The sequence below is a fragment of the Pseudopodoces humilis genome, chromosome 16 (genome assembly GCF_049639895.1).
Source record: "Pseudopodoces humilis isolate 2021_Gansu_Grassland_sample_001 chromosome 16, ASM4963989v1, whole genome shotgun sequence".
NCBI classification, from domain to species: domain Eukaryota; kingdom Metazoa; phylum Chordata; class Aves; order Passeriformes; family Paridae; genus Pseudopodoces; species Pseudopodoces humilis.
In genome coordinates, this window is record NC_142215.1 from 16,766,336 (window position 1) to 16,789,268 (window position 22,933).

Below are 22,933 nucleotides of genomic sequence, written 5' to 3' on the forward strand. Positions count from 1 at the left end.
TCCCTTCCACATATTTGTGCACAAAGCTTTTAACTCTCCTTTGATTTTTCATATTAGAAAGGCAAGTAAATTCCAACTGGGAGTTTAAGGAAACTCCTCTGAGGAACTTACTGCCCGCCTGCTTAAAAGAACAAAAACTGAAACTAGAATAGAAAAGTATCTTTGTGAACAACAGTTGCAAGAAGCATTTACTTTAAATTAGTAGTTTCATTAATTACGAGGCAAAACTGTCCCAAAACACAAAAATAAACAATAATACAATACACAGAGGAAAACAAAAAACTTTTAAGTAATAAATGTAATCTTCTCTCAGAAGATTTAGAAGTAGAACAGTCAGGTTAAAAACAAACAGTCAGGATATTCATTTCTAGTGCTCTTAAAAACAATTTGAAACACTGCTTACAGGAGTAAGAACTGACAACACAGAAAAAATAAAGGCACTTCAACTACACAGAAAAATATGTTTCAAAGGAAAACTCAGAAGCACTTAATTCTTTGCATAATGAAAATTAATTTCAGACTAAAAATCCTGCTACATTTGAGACACTATAAAGCTCCTCTGTTATACAGAAGCACTAGAGTAATTTACACAAATGGCACCTAGATGAGCAAGTAAACCGCTTATGCTTGTTAAAGAATAGACTAATCCATGCACCACTGCTGTAAAGAAAAAACAAATATAAAAATCTGTAACGTGCATATGCTGTATGTACCTTGATGAAGGAAAAGGAAGAGGAGGAATTTCACTGTTAATTTTGTCACAGTAGTGCTCAAGAAAAGAACGAAGATGTGAAAAGGTGCTTTCTTCAAGATCAACACAATAGGGTCTGTGCCATGCCACAACTTGTCTGGAATCAAGCATCAAAAAAAATTACCTTCTAGAAATCTTTAACCACTTTAATAAAAACAGGTTGAACACTGAATACACTTAACTAAACTAGATTCTTTCTTAGAGCAAAGTAATACAACTATGGCAGACCTGCTTCCCGATCCAGATACCTTCCTGATCCATGAAGGTATTTTCTGCTCTCTTTTCTGTACAACTCTTTACAATCAAACACTCTACATTTATGGACAAAAACACCTCAATGCCATAATTCTGAAGCCATATACATTTAATCTGATTCATGCAAAGGCTGAGCACTACTCATAAAGCTGGTTTTAGTACAAATGTTAGAAACATTGATAAAACACAGGGAGAACTCAAATGCAGAAGTAGCACTTAGTCCTATTTGAGTCTATCAACTAATTTCCTTAGTTGATAGCTCCCTCAAAAACAAGGCATTTGAAATTCTTCCTCAATTATCTTCCAAATATTAAGTTTTCTGTTCCTTTGTGTTAGTCCATACATAGAAGTTTGCCAGTTCACTTCAATCACTTGCAAACATCTTTCGTGTGAAAGTACTGAGTTATTGTATATTAATAACCAATCTATTTATTAAGGTACCTATTTTCAGTTTAACATGTAGCCATTCAGAAATTTTTTAAGATCTTTAAATGCACCTCAGTAATTTGTCTGAACTTTCCAAAGTTTCCTGATTAGTGTACTACTTATTACACTAAAAGAAACTTCTCCAGCCATAAAAAATACCCTCAGAAGTGAAAAATAAATACTGAGTTGTTTCACCTCCCGCTGACCACCTTGCCAATATTTAGTAAACAGAGGTAGGTTTTGTCTAACTACATGGAAGAAACATTCATATATAAAGCAGAATCTTTGGTGCTGATACATTTTCACTTGTAATATGCAACAATTAGAGAAGAAGAGGGAGGAAAGGGAAGAGGAAGACTACTTTCCAAACCAAAACATTACAACCAGAGTGCTTGACACACACAATGTGGGAACAGGAAATAGTAGAACATATCCCAAAATGGACTTGCATAAAATAATAAAATTATACCTGTCCCAAATGTCATTGTTACCTGTCCCTTGGAAGAGCCGTCCAGGCAAGGCTATGGGATGTTCCAGCTGAAATCTGTTGAATTGCAACTCCATCTAAACCACTTACTTTCTTCGGTTTAGTAATGGGGCCAGTAGAGTTTCCTTGACCACACTGTCCCATTGAATTGTTACCCCATGCATAAACTTCATTATCTATAAACACAGATAAAGTAGAAAACAAAAGCTGAGCTACAACTGCTTTGATCAAGAGGAGGATTATGTATCTTTACAGCTTATTCTCTTTACCATGAGAAAGTGCCAGACAGTGACTGTCACCAATGGAAATGTCAACTATTCTGGTAGCAGACAGCTCTTCGATGAGCTTGGGTCTGAGAGCAGTCGCCTCCGAAGAGCCACAGCCAAGGCAGGCCCCGCAGCCCCACGCATAAACCTGGAGCAAAGAAACCACAGAACAGCTACAGGTCACACTTGTGCTACAGCAAACAACATCCCAGCAAACCACCTGGACAATGACTGCAATTACACTTTCAGCACAACGTGCTTTCCTAACTGAACACACATCTCAAAGTGTGCATTCCTTCCCCCAACCACCGAGGTGCCAAGAGCACAGCAAGGGGGAGGCTGCTGCAGGAAAACAAACTGCTACAGTCAATGTCAACATTGCTAACCCCTACTTCGAAAACTCACTGCCCCTGAATCACAGAGCTGGGGATGGGGAAGCCAGCTGGGTTACACCTGTGGAAATGCTTATTGGATGACATGTATCCATCATGCCAGGAAGGGCCCTCGTTTACCACCTCAACATTTATCTCCAAGCTCGCTGAGATTTTTAAGAGTAGAAATACAACTTGTTGTTAACACCTATATTCTAATATACACATACATTTAAAAAAACTATTAAATCATTTAATCACCTGAGTTGGTTACTGAATTACAAATTACAAGCATTTCACTGCTGTTTGTTTCTTGAATCCAATTTGATTTCATGCTGGTTACATTTATTAACCTAAAAATACTACATTTTCTATGACTAAGCAAGAATCTTGAAAATTGTGTTTTAGATGACAGCACATTTTGAAATACTCTTGTGCATTAGATACTTCAATCTCTAATCAAGAGCTTCATTTCTACTTAAGTACTAGTTGAACATTTTCTCAACAGTGGAAATAATAAATGCTGAGGTAACGTGAACGCAGACCCTCTTCACCAACACCTGTAATTTGAGTGAAAATTTGGTTTTGCCTACCTGCCCTGTTGATGTCAAGGCAAGCGAAGACTGACTTCCAGCACAAACTTTTCGAATAAACATTCCTTGCAAGGCTTCTATAACTTTAGGTTTATATACTCTATTTGTATCACCGTGACCAAGTTTGCCTACAAAAGGAGGAAACATAACTGAAAGGTATTTTCAATGGATAGACAACAATTAAAAGCACCCCAAAAGAGTTTATTTTGATTTTCAAAAATGTCAGAGTGGATTTTTATTATTAAAACATATTAATTTTTTATAAAACCTATTCTCTTTCAATTACAATAATTACAGATTTAAATAATTATATTTATTATAGTTTATTTTAAAATTGAAATACTAATCCCAGGCAGTTTAGATGTAATAGTTTGCAGGACATAGAAAACTATTGTCATATCATGAGTGAGCTTATTTGAAAGTCATCTGCACAGCATTTTTTCCAGAATTGCTCATCCAGTCACTGATCTTTCTGCATTGTGAAACCCTTCCCCTGCTGATAATCACTTTTTTAACCCTATAATCTTGCAGGTGAACTTCAGATATTGTGTTTAGATGTTTTAAGACTCTCTTCCTTGAGCAGCTACTAAGTGAATAAAAACCAGAACCAAACTGCAAGGAGGGCTGAAACTATGAGGCGGATGGAATAAGACAAAAATTATTACCAAAACATTCATTTTACCCACCATTGTCTCCTCCTCCAAATGACCACACTGTTCTCCCATCTTTGGATAAAGCTATTGTGTGTGAACTGCCACAGGAAACCTCTCCTACATTGCTAATATCTTTTACTAAAGTTGGAACGTTGCGGCTGTTGCTGTCACCGTGACCTAAGGAAAAAAGAAAAAAAGTATTTTCTTTTTGTGAAGATTAAAGTCCTATTTCTGTTTTGTAATCAAGATTTTGCAAATTCCACATATACTGCAGTCATCACAAATGATGATTTCTGCCGACTTTTTGGAAAGGTTTGTAGTAAGGTTTGGAAGACATCTGTCATAAAGTTGCAACATTTAATCTTTACAACATACTCCAGAGCACCTGTTCATATCTCACTGCCTCTAAAATGAATAAAATATTATTATTTTCTACCTAGCTGAAAAGAAATAAAAAGAATTGCTAGCACAACTGCCTTCAACACCAGCTGATTAGGTAGCTAGACTTCCCAATACTGGGCAGCAGGTGTCCTGCACAGCATGAGGAAGATGCAGGGAGGACCCTCTCTCACTCCTGTCCATACAGAACAGACTGAAGAGATCAGCCCCTCAGCTTTAGGAAGCTACAGCTCTAATGGGTCCTTTCTGCAGAAAGCAAGTACATTACAGCTATCACTTACTTTATAAAAAGTTTTATTTCTAGTAAACTCCAGAAATTCTGTGGATATGGAAGAAAAATGGAGAACAGAGGGAAATTAATAGCACTGGTATGCATAACTGATTAAATATGAACAACTTCCCATAATCCAATTAAACATTACTTTTTAGCTTCATTCTGGAACTCACCATTGTACACCCCAAGACCCACAAAGGACATCAAAACTCCACAATAATCTAAAAATCAAGGAGAACGTTTCCACAATTCCCAACAAAATTCCAGTTAAATATCTAACAGAGCTCTTTTCTTAACAGCAATATGCTCAGAACTTCTACTGATTCCCTCGAAAGCCATGACTGTCAAATGGTGTCCTCATATTCCACCCCTGCCACTTGCTTGCTTTTACCCCTCTATACTTGATGATTGTGACATTCAAAGAAAAGAAAACAGAAGGGAACTAAAGCCCAACTTTAAACAATTTTCTATGCAAAATCTGTTGGTTCAACTGAACCTGCTCAAGAAGGGTTGTTTTATACCAGGCATAGCAGCCCTACAGCAAAGATGATGAAACAGACAAGTGAACTTGAAGCAAATAGTAATACAGGGTTTCTTGTTTCAGTTAAATTGAACTTTTTTAGATGTATTAAGGTAAAAGGACACTAAGCCATTCTGGCAAACTTAACACCAAGTACCCTTATTAGAATCAGACCCTTGATATTATTAGCCAGTTATTCCTGACTCTTCAAAGAACCATTCTACCATCACACTAGATAAGGTTTATCTAGAATTCCAGTTTATTTAAAATGTCTACTGTTTACATTCCAGTGGCATTAGCAACCATATAGTCTTATGAATGAATAAAAGCAACTTGGCTTGAAATGAAAAATAATTTTACAAAGATTTTTTAAGAAGAACTGCATTCAAAATTTTTAAGAGTCTCAGCACTTGGCAGCTGTACACAAACACCTAAGTAAATGTGTATGTGTACATAGAGGGGACAACTAGAGAACAAGGCAAACAGATGTATAAAATCATTACTAGATGCTTTTTTCCAAAAGTATCTAATGAAATGTTCAAATTACCTAATCTTCCAAAGTCTCCTTCTCCCCATGTGTACAGCTCTCCATCTTCTGTAACAGCAGCACTGTGTCTGTAGCCCGCTGATACACACACAACCACCTACATTACATGCAAAAAGAAAGATGAAGTTTTTACACAAATCAAGTGGCAAGTTTGAAAGCTTGGGAGAGTCCAGTATCAGAAGGAGTCTACATAAACTAACGTGCTCATGGATCAAGTACACACAACCTTTACAATCTTTTCTATTTATTTGGTAAGGGGAGACAAGTACATAAAAAGGCAAGTTTATATGTAAATCTACTAATGATTTCTTTATCAAGAAGCTTTAGTATCATGATATCCTAGTCTTACATGAGAAAAAAGCAGCATCAGTGGATGTTTAAGACACTAAAGAAGCTGTATGTGAAAGCCTTGATACTGCAGCCAGCAAAATTGAAACTGCAATTCAGCGAAAGCCCCTAAACAAGTTTGACTCAAGACTATGAGAAACTTTCCTGACAATGCCACCGCCCAAATCACGGGCCTGCAGGCAACCATAAGCTCTGGTGTTTTGCTGACAGCAAACCCAGCCTCAAAGAGAAGTCTAGAAAAAACACAGAATTTTTCTTAGAATTTATCTATTTCAAATTTTACACAACATCTCAGCTGAACAGAACAAGAACAGGAACTCTATTACACAAAACGTACCTTCCCTTGTAGGGGACCCTGAATAAGTTTGGGATATTTCTGAGTAGAACTATTTCCATGTCCCAGTTTTCCGTAGTCACCATCACCCCAGCTGAAGACTTCCCCTTCTGTTGTAAATGCTAAAGTGTGACCATCAGATCCTTTTGAAGATGACACCTTTTTAATAGACCTGTGAGGCTCAAAAGTCAATTTTTTCAATGTTGACTGATTGTTGGAATCTCCCAGTCCCAGTCTCCCATAGCTGCCTTTTCCACAGGCTCGAACAGAACCATCCGTAGAAATGACAAATGTACAATATTGTCCAGCTTCAATCTACAAAAGAGAAAAAAGGATTTAAGAGAGAAATGCAGAGATTAGATAAATCCAGAATTTACATATAGGTCTAGAAGTCTGTATTTTTTTAACAGAACTTCAGGTTTCTTCATATAACATGATGTAAAAATTAATTTTATTTCAGCAAGCAGTAAAACTAAAATTCTTGGGAAGTATATTATGATTAAATTTAGTTTCATAATAGATTGAAGTATGCAAACAGTGATTATTTTATTTATTTGTGTCTCCTTCTACAGACTATTGAACTTGAGCTGCACTCTGATCTCCAAAACTCATGGATGGAAATCTTAGTTTTTTTAAAGCAAAAAAGACAAAGTAACAGCTTGATAAAACACTGTCATTTTTTGCTTAATTTTAACCAGTACCAAGAGGTAACATTACAGAAATAGACCAAATGCTAAAAATCCATTCACTTGAGACTATAAACTTTAATTACATGAGCATCAAAGAAATATGATTAAAAGCTCTTGAGAAAATAAGAACTTGCCCCTATTGGGAAGTCAGTGCTCAGCTGAGGAATGACCCAACAACAAACAGATTAACACAGAAATCATTCCCTATAGGAATCTTAACACAGCAGAAGTGCATATCAGGTTCTATCTGAAGCATAAAACAGCCCCAAAGAGGTGGCCACAGCCCTATTTAATAGGAATGAATGTCTTCATACAGATAATCCTACAGCAATCATCAGTGAAGGCCAAGTGGAAAAATCACATAAATTTGTTGTATAGTTGTATACAGTACTATTAAAAAAGTAATCCATTCATTCAGATCATGCATTTCATTCTTGTGTATTAGTCTTTTGAATGTTTTGAAAGTTTTCTGAGTGCATAAACTTGCTTTATGATGCTCAGTCCTGCAGCCCTTTGGAATATAAAATACATCAATGATGTCCATACACAATTCCAGAAAACACACTTAAATTGTCTAGTAACCAAAAGTGACTTTACTTAAGTCAACACTGCAAAGCCAATATAGTACCAGAAGACCAAACATGACAAAACATAAAATACATATTTTAATTTATTAGTTATTTTAATTTAAAATGTAATTTTAAATTATTTATTTTAATATAGTAATAATATTTTATATTTTAAAATTAATTTTTGTATTTTTTATATTTATCTCTATATAAAAATATTCTGGGTCATGGATCAGCAGAAGTTGCTCAGTTGCAACTGCAGAATCTGTGACTGAGAGCAGGAAGAGCATGTACACTGATGTTCAGAAAGCTAATTAGGATTGCTCTGTCAGCAGCTAGCCCAGTTTGAGCTTCAAACTCGGCAATCTTGGGTATGAAAACCACCAATGGAAAAGAACATGGAGTCGTTAAGACACCCTTTAACCAGCAATAAAAACAAAGAAAACACAAACAAAAAAACAAACAAAAATCAAAACAAATCCACCAAAAAAAATTACAGACCACTACACTTGTTCCCACAGAGCAAGTCAGGCAATTCAATCATTTCTTGTTACATGGATATTTATCTGTGTGTGTCACTAACAACAAACCAGAATGATTTCCCAAGCATCCATAAAAGTAGAGAGAAATTCTCAGGAAAATAACTTGTGTGACCAGTTCCAAGCATCATCCCTTCATTGCAACTTGACACTCAGCAATAAAGCACTATTTTTCAATTTCTTACTGTGACTATGAAGCTGCTGAATGTTACATAATGCACCACTAACAAAAATCACTCACAGTCTGTGCATCAGAAAAGCTTGGTGCAAGCTTGGGTTGAAGTATTTTCTCTTGAGTTCCTTCTACCAGCTGGTGACTGCTGTTACTGCCCCACACATACACCTCACAGGTCTCCGACACAATGGGAGCATCGCCCGTTTGAATGCTGTCAGGGCTGGCACATGTCCTTGAATAGTCTGAAGCCATTCGACAAACCTGTTCAAACCAAAGCTTTGTTACACAGTAGTATTCTATAGTTCTTTCTATATAGTCACAGTGTTTAATACAGCTTTAATTGCTCCTCAACATGGTAACTGCCTAAAATACAAATCACCACAGCCATATCATTAGCTTGCCCAAATGACTTTATCTCAGTACATCTTAGTTTTTCAATGTTTTTTCACCTCTTCTACCCCAGAATAAATCAGCCAAGACTGGACTACACGCACATATGCACACCAATCACATGTGTGAGGAGGAAGTAAACTACAGTAACTTCAAAGTTTTTTTAGACATACCTCTTCAAATAAGCACAGAGCTGCCTCATACAGAGAACATAAGCCATCAGATGTTCTGGTTGGCTCTCTCCATTGACTTCGATCAGCAGATGATCCCTACAATATTTAAATGCTGTTATTAGGAGAGACACTCTTCCAATACAGCAGCAGTCCACCTGAACAAAATTCCTTAGGGATTTGTTCTTATTGCTAAGCAAAAACTAATGGCTCTTTCTATTAGCTTAAGTATCCTACCTCTCTCCTGAGCTGTGATACCTCCATATGCTTCAGGAAAACACAACTGTCACAAGTGCTAGTCCAACATTCTTACTGATTCAGTTTTGTGAAAGTTTCTGGGTTCAAAGTTAATTTCACCCAAAACTATTTCGTAACTAAATGCATGTTATTTGTGTTTAACGTGATAATTATTTTAAAATTACCAGTCACGATTAATTTTCTGTTTACATATCTCTCATATTTTGGTCTCTAATTGTATATATAGCCCAAAACCAACAACAAATAAAATTGTTCATCACAACATTTAATCCAATTCAGATACTGCTACTGCCATGCTCTTCTCATGGACCCCATTCTCCAAAATATTTTTTAGATTTTTTTAGAATCTTTTTTAGATATTAAAGTTTATGTTTATTAACAAGCAGTACAAGCCTGAAAGAAAAGAATGACTACTTGAGGGGAAAAGTCATTCCCTGTTTCAGTCTGAGCACCATGAGGCAGAAGCTTGCCACAGCTTCCAACTGTGTACTGTGCAGTAATGTCATACCTTTAAAAGCAATATTCATCTAGCACCAGCAGTAAGCATTCAATATACAAAGCAGTGTGCCACACTTTCAATTTAGCTCATTTTCTATCACATTAATTTCTGAGCATCAGCAAAACTGCTGAAGATCCTGAAGATTTATAAGCAGAGGCCTAGGTGAATGGGAGAGCAGGAATGTGCAATGAAAGTAACTAACAGGAAACAAGGTATATTACAGAACTTTAAATTTTCTAACTTTTTCTGCTATGAACTTAAATGTACAAGTCCAAGTGGATCAAGTATGTCCTCAATTCTTTCCCTGAAGTTAGAGCATAACACCAAAAATGACAACACAGAGATTGTTTTGCTGTTTCATCTTTACCTATGAGGAAACAGGTGGGCAGGAAGGGAGAGAAGGAGATGGTGGGTAACAGAGGAAATACGGGGGAAAAAATTCACAAAAAATTCCCCCTTCTAACATATTCAGCAAACCAGCATTCAGTGTGGAGGAAGTATTCAGTAAGAATGCAACTTACACTGCAATGCAGAAAAGCCAAAGGTGGTTATACCTACCAGAGATCGTCGCATCTGGGTCAATATACTCATAAAGCAATCAAAGCTGATCATCCCTTCTGGACTTTGTAGCAACTTGGATTTCTCCATGGTGTTTACTACAGCTGAAGCACCTAAAGCCATTTCTATCCATTCAAGAAGGTATCTCAAGGCACCTCGTTGGGCAGCCAAACCAAGAAGCAACTCAGAAGCTAATCTACGACCTAGAGTATCTGCCCCAGAGTTTGGAATCGTTACTCCTTTAAGAAAAGTTGTTACTTGTGATAAACAGTCCAAACCCATCGGTGGAATCTTGCTTTCATTTGCTAGAGATAAAGGTGGTAAAGAGCTAACAACTTCTATCGCAGTATGGATAACATCATTGCAGAGACTGAGGCCAGGTCCTGCTGCAGGCATCATCCAGCTTTGTCTCAGCAGTGCAAATAACAAGCTCAATCCAGTCCGAACTCCCATTTCTATCAGTGCGTCTGTGCTTGACCTGGGGCGTTCACTGACACAGTGCACATCTGTGGATCCAGAACTGCTTTCTGGTGAATGCTGCTGTTGTTTCACCTTACCCTTATCATGGTATTTATTAGAAAGTGCATAGAAGACACGCTGCAGCACAAGGAGACGCTTTCGAAGAGCTCCAGCAAACGGAGAGTCTGAGCACACCATCTTTGCCAGTGCCAGCTGGCTGCTAAGAAGGGCATCCAAATAGTGGTCCTGTTCATCACTAGAGAGAGATTCCCGCTCAAAATCTGGTAACTGAGGTCCTTTGAGGCACAGAACCTGCTGGGGCAATGGCACTACTTCTTTATTGCTAACTAACTTAGCATACAAGACAGAAACTCCCTCCCTTGTTGCAATAGATTCACTGTCTTCTGTGATCCAGGAGCTGTTTAGGTGTTCAAGCCATTTCAGCTTCACAGGTGGGACCATAGCTGCCATACTGGTTTACTTCTTTGCCATTAGTCCTGAAGATGAAAAAAACTGTCAATAGGTATGCAATATTATCTACATATCTTATTACTTACAGCAAGACAATCCCAAATAATCCTTTCAGAAGGTAAACAGCAAAAGATAAACCACCAAGAATTATCAGTTTCACCATCTGGCCTACATGTATGTGCAACTTACTTAAAATGATGTAAGAATTTTAGTATAAGTCATTCTGAATTTTCTAAATCCATATGCACAAAAATCCACACAAAGCAAATTTAATTCTGCTAAGTGATATGAACAGCATTTAACAGATAAGGCAATTGAAGATTTAGATGTTGAGAACCACAAAGGTGCAGGGCTGATAAGCATACCTCAGCACTAAGATGATTTTTATCTTCAGGATCATCCATGTAATGGTATGATATTTTGCTATTTTATATTAATAAAGGATCACAATTCCACAAACATACACTGAATTCAAAAAATTTCTCACATACAAGAACACAAACTGATAACAAATAGTTGAGTCCAGGGTTCTTCTAAATCTGTGTCTGAGGAAAGTTTTTAAAATTAATAAATTAAAAGAACATTCTGATACCAAAGAGTTAGTAATTTTAATGCCAGAAACATTTAGAACTTCAGTTTCTTCAAGAGAATTCTTAATGTCAACTCAAAGTTTTGCCAAGGTAGTTTATAGCTTAATATGCAAAGAGATTTCCTCAAAGTGAGTGTTTTCAAACTGCTCATTTTTAAAAAAATTCTTTAAAGTAATGCTTTACCTCCTATTGTACAAAACAAATTAGTTTAACTCCTGTTTTATAATCATTAACCATGGATTACATAGGTTCTGAATGATCACTTTCTGTTCTTTGACCCTTTAAGTCCTAATGTATTACAATTTCACCAAAAAGTACTATAATTTCCTGAAGGAGAGTTTTATGTCCTTTGGTAGTGTAAGCTCTATTTGATCTAATTTCAAATTAAACTCCTGAGGGTGGAGGGAGTCGCTGCCATGCAGTGCTGCTGCCATGCCAGGGCAATGGCTAACAGGCAGTGCAACTTGGTCCTCATTTTGTCTTGACATTTCACACTTAGAAAACAAATAAAAATATAAATTACTATAAAAGTATAAACCACTACAGTTATTCCGCCAATATATCTGCCAAAAAAGCACACTGTGTGCTATTAAGCACCTGCTTTCATTTCTGCCAAATTTTCCCTACAATAAATACCTCCATAAAGAGCTTTATGTGAGCCCCAGTGAGCCTTACCCAAGTAACTTCTGTTGTCCTACAGCAGCCCATTACCCAGGTCTATCCCACAGAAACTGGAATCATAGCTATTAAACACCATTCAGAGCAGGGAGCATTCCTCACATTTCATACAAGACACACCTTCTGTCTACTCACACCACAAAACTCCACAGCCTCCAAGTGACACAGATAGGAACTACTGGGCTCAGGACCCTGTTTACTAAGACAGGGCAACACTGTCTCCTTTGTCAGAAAGGACTTGCCAGTTACCATTTGATCCTAACAGAAACTATAAGGCAAATTAATGAAAACATCCTAACTCTGGTCTTATGTGAAGTTTGTGCCTTCTCAAGAGGTAAAACATGGGGATGTAGCTCCATTAAAAAGTTCCCTAAACAGACTCATTCATGGGCTTTATGCTTTCACCAGCTACTCTTCTTACAGAAACTTCAAAATGTGCTCATGTACCTCAAAGGTGCCAGTACTGCTGCTTTTCCTGAAAACTGATAGATTTTTTCTCTCCTGCTCTTGTATGCACCTCTAAAAATAGAGACTGAAGCTTGAAGCTGAGGTCTTAGCAGTGCCCTACTCTCCTGCAGCTTTCAAAAGAAATCCATTGGTGCACCTTGAAAATAACATTCAGTTTCATGTGACAGGCAGAAGGCTTTAACCAGACACTGCTGATAATCCTGGAAATGCTCTCTGAATATAAATGTAAAAGATTTCTCTCTGCATGTAACAACTACAGATCACTGAAGTTAAGCAGAAACAAGGTAACAACTGCCACAAATACATGGCTTATAATTGCTCCAGAGCCTGGACACAGACATCTCAGTTCTTTTAAGGGCAGACAAAAAGAAAATACATTTGGCTTTGACAGCTCAAGTCAATACTCACTGCTGTTTCACTCTATGTGACCACTGCTGGGTCAGGTGAACATGTGGAAGGTATCTAGTGTGCAGGGTGGGCCAGTCCTGCAGGGCGCAGTCCCAAACATTTTCTGAACATGCTGATCACATGGCCAAGCACAAAGGGAGAAGCCAGAAACATAGGACAACTGGAGAAAAGTAATTTTTGTTTGTTATCATAATCCTAATAACAGTCTAAATGTACAGCAACAGCTTTATAAAACTATTTCAATGCTGGAACACTTAAAACACTTCAAACTAAAGTACCCAGAACTTTCTGGGATTTGTATTAAAAAAAAAATTTTTAAAAAAAATTTTAAAAAAGCCCATCTCACCTGCCTTTATTCCTCCCTTTCTCCTCCTGCTCCTCAAGAGGGAAAAAAAAAAAAAGCAAACTGTGAGAATGTGCAACACAACTCATTTGTCGTGTCTTTTAGAACCACAGTTCCTGTTTGAGGAAATCACCATTTTGGGGGAGTGTTTGCATATATTTTACTGTTGCCTACTGATAAGTCAACTAAAATGGGACTTAAAACGCATAGCTGAACAAGGATTCCAACAACAATACCAAATTTAACAACTATTTCAAAAGCTTACTCCAGGGAACAGTGGGGACAAAATGTATTCATCAAACCCTAAAAGCCAAATTCTGTGTATCCTCAATGCAGAATTTTTATTTTAAAATAGCAGTGGCAGCAACTTGAGCGGCAGGGGAAGATGTGAAGGCAACTAAGCCTGCCTTGAGAGCTTGTTCACCCTGAGAACCACAGCCAGTGCTGCAACTGAACTCAAGGAAAGGCTCAGGTTTATCAAAACCTCTACTGGAATACGTGCACAAGCTCAGGGAAAGCTGTTGTTACCCAGCACTGCACTGAACACCAACTGCTGTTTGTTTCTCTTACAGGAGATGAAAGGGAATGTAAGAAAAAGAATTTTAAAATTAAACCTGTGAAAACTCAAGGAATATAATCAGGGAAGGCTTTTGCCTGAGCTGAGAGTAAAACATTTAAATAATGGAAGGAAATATTCTTAAGAGAGCTCTCTTTTAATGTTATACGAAACACAGAAATTACCTGCAGCAGAGACAAAGGTTCTTTTCACTTTTACCAATCCATTGCTTTAAATGCACCTGAAGGTGAACCTATAACTTCCAAAGCTGAATCCCAGTGCAGACTAATTGTGTATCCCCTGAGTTTCAGATTCTGTCTCTTCAAACTCAAAAGTCAAAACTGGGTACTCTGGATCTGTTCATGGTTTTCCCCACCATGCAAACAAACACATCACACAGCCAAACTACCATCCGAATTCTAAGCTCAGAATCAAGTCTCCACATCTTGCAATAACTAGTAAGCACAGACAGGAGGTAATAGGATTCATTTCAAATTCAAAGAAATCAACTCACAAGCAGCCCTAATGGTTGTGAAAACATAATAATTAAATGATTGGCATGCGTTTCCACACAGCCAAGAACTCAGAAAGCTGATGACAAATTTCATTACCACTTTATCCATTTATTCCTCTTCATCTATATAGTAGTTCTAGGGTTTAGATTAAACAAATGCTTAGAATTTAAAAAAGCTCCTCGGAAGTTGCTGTGTGTAGATCTAAGAGAAAGATTGATGGGACAGTTTAAGGAAAGGTGGAGATTGGGCTGTGGCTACATCACACTCTCTAGCTCCTTTTGAGGAGATCAAGAACAGCTCTAGGCAATTCCAGAGAGTTAACTCTGAATTCCTGCAGGAATATAAGTATGAAAGTCACAACAAGAAAAAATTGAAGGGTTTATGTTTTGTTTTAAAGAAAGTTGTAGAAAAAAATCCTTTAAAAGTAGAAGAAAGGATTATTATCTCGCTGTTTTAAGTAGAGAGTTGACAGCAGTTTCTCCACAAAACAGGTTTTGCTTTTTTAGTCCTTAGCACAGAAACTCAACTTATCAACAGACAGAAACCACCAAAACATGTGGAAGGGAGGAGCTGATTTTAGAGCCCTTTTTTTCTTTTTTCCCCAAAACATCATCATCTCCAACACAGTGGCTCCACCTCATTGCCAAATGCAATTATTCACTGGGATTCCAGCAAGAATAATACAAGTCCAGAGATGAGGAGGAAGAAGGTACAACTGCTGCTCAGGGCTGTGAAAAGGAAAATCTGATCAGCTCAGAAATGTAGGTAAATCTTGAAGTGGTTTTCCATTGCTTGTACAAACCTGAATCTTTCAGCTTAATTGCTGTTTTACAGCTTTGTGCTTTCCTCCCTGTACAAGGCCCAAAGAAGTAAACATTGTAATACAGGGATAAAAAGCAAAATTGATCTTGCATAAAGTGTTGTCAAATGAACACAGCAAACAAGGGGAATGTATTTTAACCTAAGTCTTTAAGCTAGGCAGAGCTTCTCACAGTCCATGGAGATTTTTCAAACACATAAAATGCATAAAATCATATACAGTTATCTTCAATCACTATGAAGAAAATCCATTTTCTTAGACCAGTAACACTAGCATGCACAGTGAAGCTATAACAAGGATGCAATTTAACAAAGTCACATACTACCACATTTTACTTTAACTTAGCCTGACTCCAGCAGAAATCAAGCACACACCAAAACAATTATTCTGACAGAGGCCAAGTGCTCAGGCTCTTAGAACTCCTACAACAGTAGCTGAAGGCTTTATTTTCTGCAAAGCTCTCGAAAAACTGCACCTATAAAGCTGTAAATATTGTATCTCCTAAAAATCGAAAGATTTCTCAGAGGAAAAATAAACCTCACAAGCACTTACTCTCTCCCTCTCTGCAATCTACAAGTTCAGCAACCTTTGTAAGATGCTGACTACATTTATTTTATGGGAACCTAATTACAAAAGCTTGTAACAAGAAGTCCGTCTGTACAGTCAAATCACAGGCAGGAAATGCCAAAATTAAATACGAAATCTGGCTGTGAAACTGAAATCTATTCACTGCCTGCTGGTGATGTTGTACCACACACATATACAGAGCTCTTCACTGTGTATTCATTGACAATTAAATTCCCTGGATTCTGCAACAGTTCCATTTATTATTTTCAACACGAGGGGCTCCTGGAATACCTCCTGTGCCCCAGGTCCCTTAAGCATGATGTCACCTGGGTGGTTTCTAAAAAGGATTAGAAAATTTAATATTTAAACAGATGGCAGCCAGATCACACTACAGCTCTTGATGCTGCTACAAGTAGTTCGCAATGGTGAGAAAAGAACACCTGGGATAGGCCAGAAAAATCAAGCATTTTGTGGCTCACACAAAATTCAGGAAATACTTCAGAATCAGAATAATAAGATAATTACATTATTCTCATTAATAATATAATCCAATTAATTCACTGCACGTGACACTGACTACTGAAGAACTTTATTCTCTTATTTTAGATAATTTGTGATGAAGTTCTGAGTTCATTGCCAATCACAGCTCTGAAAAAGCTAATTTGCTTAAAATATGACAGAAAACCTAACACAATATGTTTCTATTTACTGCCTCACTGTGATGGCAGTATTACAGCTGCATTTTACAAGTGGAATCTCTTCAAAGTTGCAACATTTTAGTTTCTTAGCATAAGCACTTTGAACCCTTCTAAACTATCTGTTAATTCATATACATGTAACATTCTTACCAGTACACCAAAGTCTTTAGTCTGTATCCAAGCCTACTAAATTATTATCTAAAAATTCTGTCAAATTCCTAACCTGCACCACTCCAGAGCTGAATGTGGAATTCAAGATACTGCTGTACCTTTCTTTTGTACAACAGAAGGCCTGTTCTCTGGTTTTGCCAAGTTCCACTCCTAACAGCTCCTGACATTCCATAAAATGAAAGATTACCTTAATTTTTTATCATTCCAGTTTTTCATACTTCTTACAAAGAAGCCACAAAGTCCCAGTAAGTATCTTGCTTTGCATACTGACAGCTGGTAGAGTGCAGCAATTTTTGCAACCCTTATTAGAATTTTACAATCTGAAAGTACAACTAAACCAAATGGAAGTGCTTCCCTTTTTTCATAAATAAGGGATTGTATACATAGGATTTAGCAGAAGGATCAGAGTGCCAAACAACATTTACAGCTGTTTACATAAAAGGTAATTTAGAAACCAAGAATATATAAAAGTAATTAAAATCCTGCCTGGTCACATGCCAAAAATATGAAATGTACAGAAACACTAAGCCCACAAGAAGTTCCATATTGCTCATGCCAGGGGACACCATGACATTGAAACCAACAGGACATAATGTCGCCTAGAAAAGTTATCTGTTCAATATTTCACTGGTGCCAAAAAGCACTGTAGGTCACTATGCAAGAAAGGAATCTTCAAATGTCCTTTTTGGCCTGTCCATGTAGTCTAGACACACTACCATGATAGATGCAAGGTGAATGGAATCTATCTAAAACACTAAAACAGTCATGGGAAAAAGAGAAAATGATAAATTAGAAAAAACTGACACTGCAGAGAAATTACTAAAAATTCATGAAGAATTGAAAGCAAAGAGACAAAAAAGTGTCATTAGAAGCAGCAAAAAAAAGAAAAAAGGCAGCAGGCAACAGGAGATGGACTGCAAAACAGTGCAGGAAAAACAAGTTGCAGTCTCCTACAAATCTGGAATAGGAAGCAAGGAACAAAAGGAACTAACCCAGAAAAAGCAAGCAAGAACAGCAACTACAGCAAATTGTTCTTCACTCCTGAAACATTACAGTGAAATACACACCAGCATTAATTCATGTGAACATCTGTCTCCATTGAGCACAATGGCCACTATCTTTCCTCCTTGTACTAGCCTCCTGCTCAGCATATGGAAACCAAATCAATGACATCATCATTCAGAATAAGATTAATTATGTAAAAAACCATCAACTTTTCTTTCCAAACAATGAATTTCACATAACCTTTTATTTGTTAAGTAAGTCATGGTAAGGTTCTACTCGATATTTTTCCAGTTTTGGTCTTCCTACATGATTTTGTGGGATTATTTATTTATTCATTATCAGGTATAGCATTGAAACCAATATAGCCCTATACTTTCAGTTTGTCACAACTGGTTACTCCAAAACATTTTCGGAGATAGATTAAAGGAAGACAAAGTTATTTTTAAGTTGATACAAAATTAAAGCCATTTACCCTTTTGCCCTTAGGGTTTAAAAAGAAAGTGATACAAAAACCTAATCATGGTTTGTCAATGTAAACCCCTAGGGGCTGTACAAAATCTACCCAAGCAGAGAAGAAATAAAAAAATACCATTACTGTTCAGCAGATAAACTTAGAAAAATCAATTTAATCCATTACTTCTTCAGATGCTTTAAGGTTACTGAAACAAAAGCTGAGAATGCAAGATGCTCCACATACACAATCATCAGAAGCAGTTGGAGCTGAAATCCCCATGCATCAAAAACATCCCAAAAATCTGAGCAAAGAAAGGTGCCTGATCTTGCACTGAAAAAGGGATGAAAACTCTGGTGAGGTTTTAGCACTACCACTGTCCCCAAAAGGCACAATCACTTGTACTTCTACTGTGTAGTTACAGTATTTACAACCAGCACAACACATAGAATGACACATTTTCTTGCAAAAACTACAAAAATTTTGAAGATTTATTTACTAGAAATCATGACTTGAAATTGAGAAACTCAGCAGTAGACAGGAGAGTGCACTATGTACAGTCAAAACTCAAACACATTCAAGTTAGTTGTAGGTAATCAGAAAGGTGGACTGCAGCCTTTCTATACATATAAAGGAGACATAAGAGCAATACAGAGATACCTGTTATCAGGGCCTGTGGTTACAGGACAACAGGAAATGGTTTTAAACTGAATAGGGGTAGGTTTAGATTGGATATAAAGAAGAAACGTCTCAATGAGGGTGCTGAGACACTGAAGCAGGTTGCCCAGCTAAGTTGTGGATGCCCCTCTGTGTTAATACTTCCTGTTAATATTTGCATTTCTTGACTCAGATAATTCCTGTTGTAACTAATTGAAGAATAAACTTCTATTGTATAAATTCATGCATTTGTAAGGGAATGTTTTGAGGATGAAATTTCAGTATTATCTAGTTCTGACAAAAAAAAAAAAAAAATTACTAGTAAGGAGGATTCAAACTGCAGGCTATTCTTTAAGCAGCAAATTAATTTCCAGCTTCCAGCAGAGAAGATGATTGCTTGAGCCACCTGAACATCCTCCCAACTAGCTTGGTGATATCAGGTCAATCACAACAGGCAGGCCAGGCCAAGTAATATACCTGGCCAGTTCTAAGGTCACAGTTACGCTTGCTGTTGACGGGCAAATCCTGTAGCCACTGGGCTCCAGGCTGGCTTTGTTTTCTCTTTTTTTAAATTAAGAATTTACAAGGGTTACTCTGAATGACTCTAATGCACAGCAAGCAGCTGCAGCACACTAGCAGTTATTTCAAGTAGCCCTGTGACAGCAGAGCTTCGATTTCTGAGGGCTACTTCAGATGTTTTTAAAGAGCTAACACCTACTAGATTTGAACATTCCACTTGACTGTCAGTCACAAGGGAGACAGGCAAAAAGAAAACCTGGCAGCAATTTCAGAGTTTGAGTACTTTTGAGAGCCAATTACAGGAAACACAACCAGCACTGTACTCACCATTTACTAGGACAACTTTGACAGCCGGAAGTCAAAGCAGCCATAGAGAACTGCATCCTACTTTTAACTAAAACACACCAATGCAAGATAAAAATCTCTTGAGTTACATGAACAGAGGAAGATTAAGTATCTGTACAGGATCAAAGACTGTTGTATTGAAAGGCTAATGACTTCCTAACAACCTATGACCAGAAATCAAATGCTTGCTCCACCAAGCCTACCTGAAATACATATAATTTCTGTCTCCATTACTTATTTTTAAAGTGGGGATAAGTGCATCTCTACCCCATGAGTATAACAAGAATTACAGTAAAACCAGAAAGATTGGAATACTATGTGTGTCTTAATGTCTTAAACAAAAGAACTTAAACATACATAATTTTACTACTCAAACACAAATATTATTGCTAATTTCACATGTAGCTTTCCTCATCTTTAAAATGGCCCTACTCCAGTCACTACTGATAATTTAAAATATACAGAACCTCCCTGTACAGTTTTCTTTGAAAAATAAAGATTACAGCTACCTCAGATTGGTAAATTAAAGGCAAAAAACAACAAAGATCTTTAGTCAAGTCACATAAATCGTTTCCTAATCAACTACTATCCATTTAATTCAGTTCTGAAACAGCAGAACAAGTTTTCACCTATTCACCTAATAAAACTATTTTTTAATTAATGTATTAAATTAATTTTAAAATGCTGTGTTACATTCTTACTATGCTAAGCAGTCACTCGGCAAAAATAAGTCAAAGACTTTACATCCTTATGCTTAATTAACAGTTAGATACCTCCTTTACACGGTTTCCAAAAAAAAATTCAACACTCCCACTTCTCCTTCAACTTATATACTTCCAACCACAAAAACACATTAAATCTTAATGTTCAAAGAACAAAACACACATGACATATTTAAATAAGAACACAGGAGCAGAGAGGAAAACTGCAGTACAGGTTTGCACTCAGAGACAAAAAGCTTTAAGATGTTTCATTTTAAAACACAACCTTTGTGATAAAGCCACCTAACAAATTCCTCATAAGTGCAAGGATACAGGAGGCTAGCAATGCCCTTCTGCCCTGTAGCACATTGTACAGCTTCTAATCTTTCATGTAAAAACCAGATTCCTCTCAGAAAGACTGACCAGGTATACAGTCTACCTTTCCAGATTAAATACCTATTATATTTTTCCCCAAAACTATGTTTGACTTAACCCTGAGCTCCAAGTCCTCCGCAGTCCCACATACCAATGGAGCAGATGTGGTATATATGGGGTCTCTAACAAGAAGCATTAAATTCAGCACATGTAAACTTAAGAGTTCTGAGGTTTTATTATGAAATACCAGCATAGAACACTCCGCTAAACTACAAATCTGTGTACATAAACAGATACATATAGGATATGTATACACGTATATGGAGCACGTGGTTCCAGCTACAGGAAATTATACCATTCATGAGGAAACAATCAGCTTAGATACGTGACAACAGAAATGAAAATGTTTCAACTGCACTAAATCTCTCCTATATACACTGTGAAAGGGGAAGGGCATAACAATAGGATTCTGCCCTTTAAAAAAAACATGAAAAGCAGCTTGTGTACAGCAACATCTCAATTAAATTAACCATATGCAGTAAAAAAAAAAACCAAAACAACCAGAAACACAACAACAAAACAACTGCTAGGACTTCACTTTGAAATACAAAATAAATTACCTCTAAGCAGAAGTATACATATAATGTTTCAGTACTGCAAGCAAGGGCCAGCAAATATGCCATGAGAAGACAGTGCCATTCAGATGACAGGTCTGGAGGTACAAGGAACACCTACCTACAGTCATGCACACAGTTGATGAAGATAAACATGACAAATTTCAGACTAAATTTTGTGACACCTGCCGGGTTCACCTGGGATGCACGTAGGCAGAGATGCATTTAACACTCAGAGGAAAATGCGCGACCACACTACAACCGCATTCAAGACGTTCATGGGGGAAAAGCACAGGCTCCGAGAACCTCAGCCAAAGCACAATGCCGAATCCGTACAGTTTATACCGCTTAGAAGAGGCACAAAAAGCTCCCACGAATGAAGAAGAGCTGCCGGAGGACGCCCGTCCCTCTCCTATCCTCAGCAACGAGGCAGTGACACCTAACCGGCCCCACCTGTCTCTCCTTTTCCTCACGGCCGCCTGCACCTTCCCCCGCTCCCGGACAGCCACAGCTGCAGCCGCGGCCCCGCGGTGCTATCGGGCGGGGAGGGAGCGGGGGGAGCGCGGGGAGAGCCCCCCGGCCCTGGGGTCGCCCAGGCCTCCCGCCCCTGCCCGCGCTCCTCAGCCCCACGCGGCCACGCGCTCACCAGGCAGCGGCGGGGGGAGGCGGAGGCGCTCGGGCCGGGAGCCCGGCGGAGCCGGCGGGGCGCGGAGATCCCGCCGGGAGCCGCGTCCTCCGGGCCCGGATTGTCACAGGGAAAACATGACGCGGGCGGGGAGCCGCCGATCTCGCGGGGCTACAGCGCGGCTCTCGCGAGAGCCCCGGCCGCTCCCCGCCTCCGCCCGCCACCGCCTCCCGCGCGCAGGCACGAGCGGCTCGCCGCTGAGGGCGGGGCGGCGGCAGAGCTGAGGGGACGCGGCTCGTCCCGGCAAAATGGGAGCGCTGCTGGCACCGGGAATGGACACAGTGGCAAAACGGTCGGGTTTATTGGTCCTTCTGCGAGCGCGAGGAAGAGCAGACACATGCTTTTGCATGAAAACGACCGAAGAAACGGATCAGGGAAATGAAGCACGTAATTTAGGTGAGGATCCTGATGGAATTGATGTATTGGACGGTCAGCGAAGAGAAATGGATGCTGTATGCAGGGACAAAAAGTGCAGAAAAGGCAGAACGAATCGCATCAATGGACAAGCAGGAGTATATTAAAGCGTTTGATTAAACAAAATGAACAACGTAACAATAAATTGTAAAACAGTCACTGAGGAATGAAATTCCAAGTCTAAAGAAGGATAAAGGATACAGTAAACACTATCACAGGCTTAGATGGTGGCAGCAACAATGGCACATCAAGATCAGCGAGACCAAAGTGGCAAGAAACAAGACAATGAGAAATCTTAGTTACACCTACATGAATTGGTAAAGTCCATACAATATTAGGAATGTCATCAGTT

General features: G+C 38.2%; 1 protein-coding gene across 12 annotated transcripts in view; it reads right to left on the reverse strand.

Annotated features, from left to right (window-relative positions):
• Window positions 1-22,933, reverse strand: part of HERC1 (HECT and RLD domain containing E3 ubiquitin protein ligase family member 1) — a 97,537-nt gene that overhangs the window by 60,725 nt on the left and 13,879 nt on the right. For 9 of the 12 annotated variants that reach the window (XM_088063238.1, XM_088063236.1, XM_088063240.1 and 6 more), the window contains exons 1-11: window positions 22,129-22,229; window positions 10,072-11,027; window positions 8,760-8,855; window positions 8,263-8,457; window positions 6,228-6,539; window positions 5,543-5,639; window positions 3,836-3,979; window positions 3,150-3,277; window positions 2,189-2,333; window positions 1,924-2,095; window positions 714-848 (exon numbers count right to left, since the gene is read on the reverse strand). In XM_088063238.1, the coding sequence (XP_087919364.1) occupies window positions 714-848; window positions 1,924-2,095; window positions 2,189-2,333; window positions 3,150-3,277; window positions 3,836-3,979; window positions 5,543-5,639; window positions 6,228-6,539; window positions 8,263-8,457; window positions 8,760-8,855; window positions 10,072-11,001 (2,354 nt within the window). In that variant the 5' untranslated portion in view covers window positions 11,002-11,027; window positions 22,129-22,229. Of the gene's footprint in view, window positions 1-713; window positions 849-1,923; window positions 2,096-2,188; window positions 2,334-3,149; window positions 3,278-3,835; window positions 3,980-5,542; window positions 5,640-6,227; window positions 6,540-8,262; window positions 8,458-8,759; window positions 8,856-10,071; window positions 11,028-13,145; window positions 13,274-21,603; window positions 21,744-22,128; window positions 22,230-22,933 lie in introns of those variants that run through there. The other 3 variants (XM_014251109.2, XM_014251106.2, XM_014251108.2) reach the window with 3 other exon arrangements.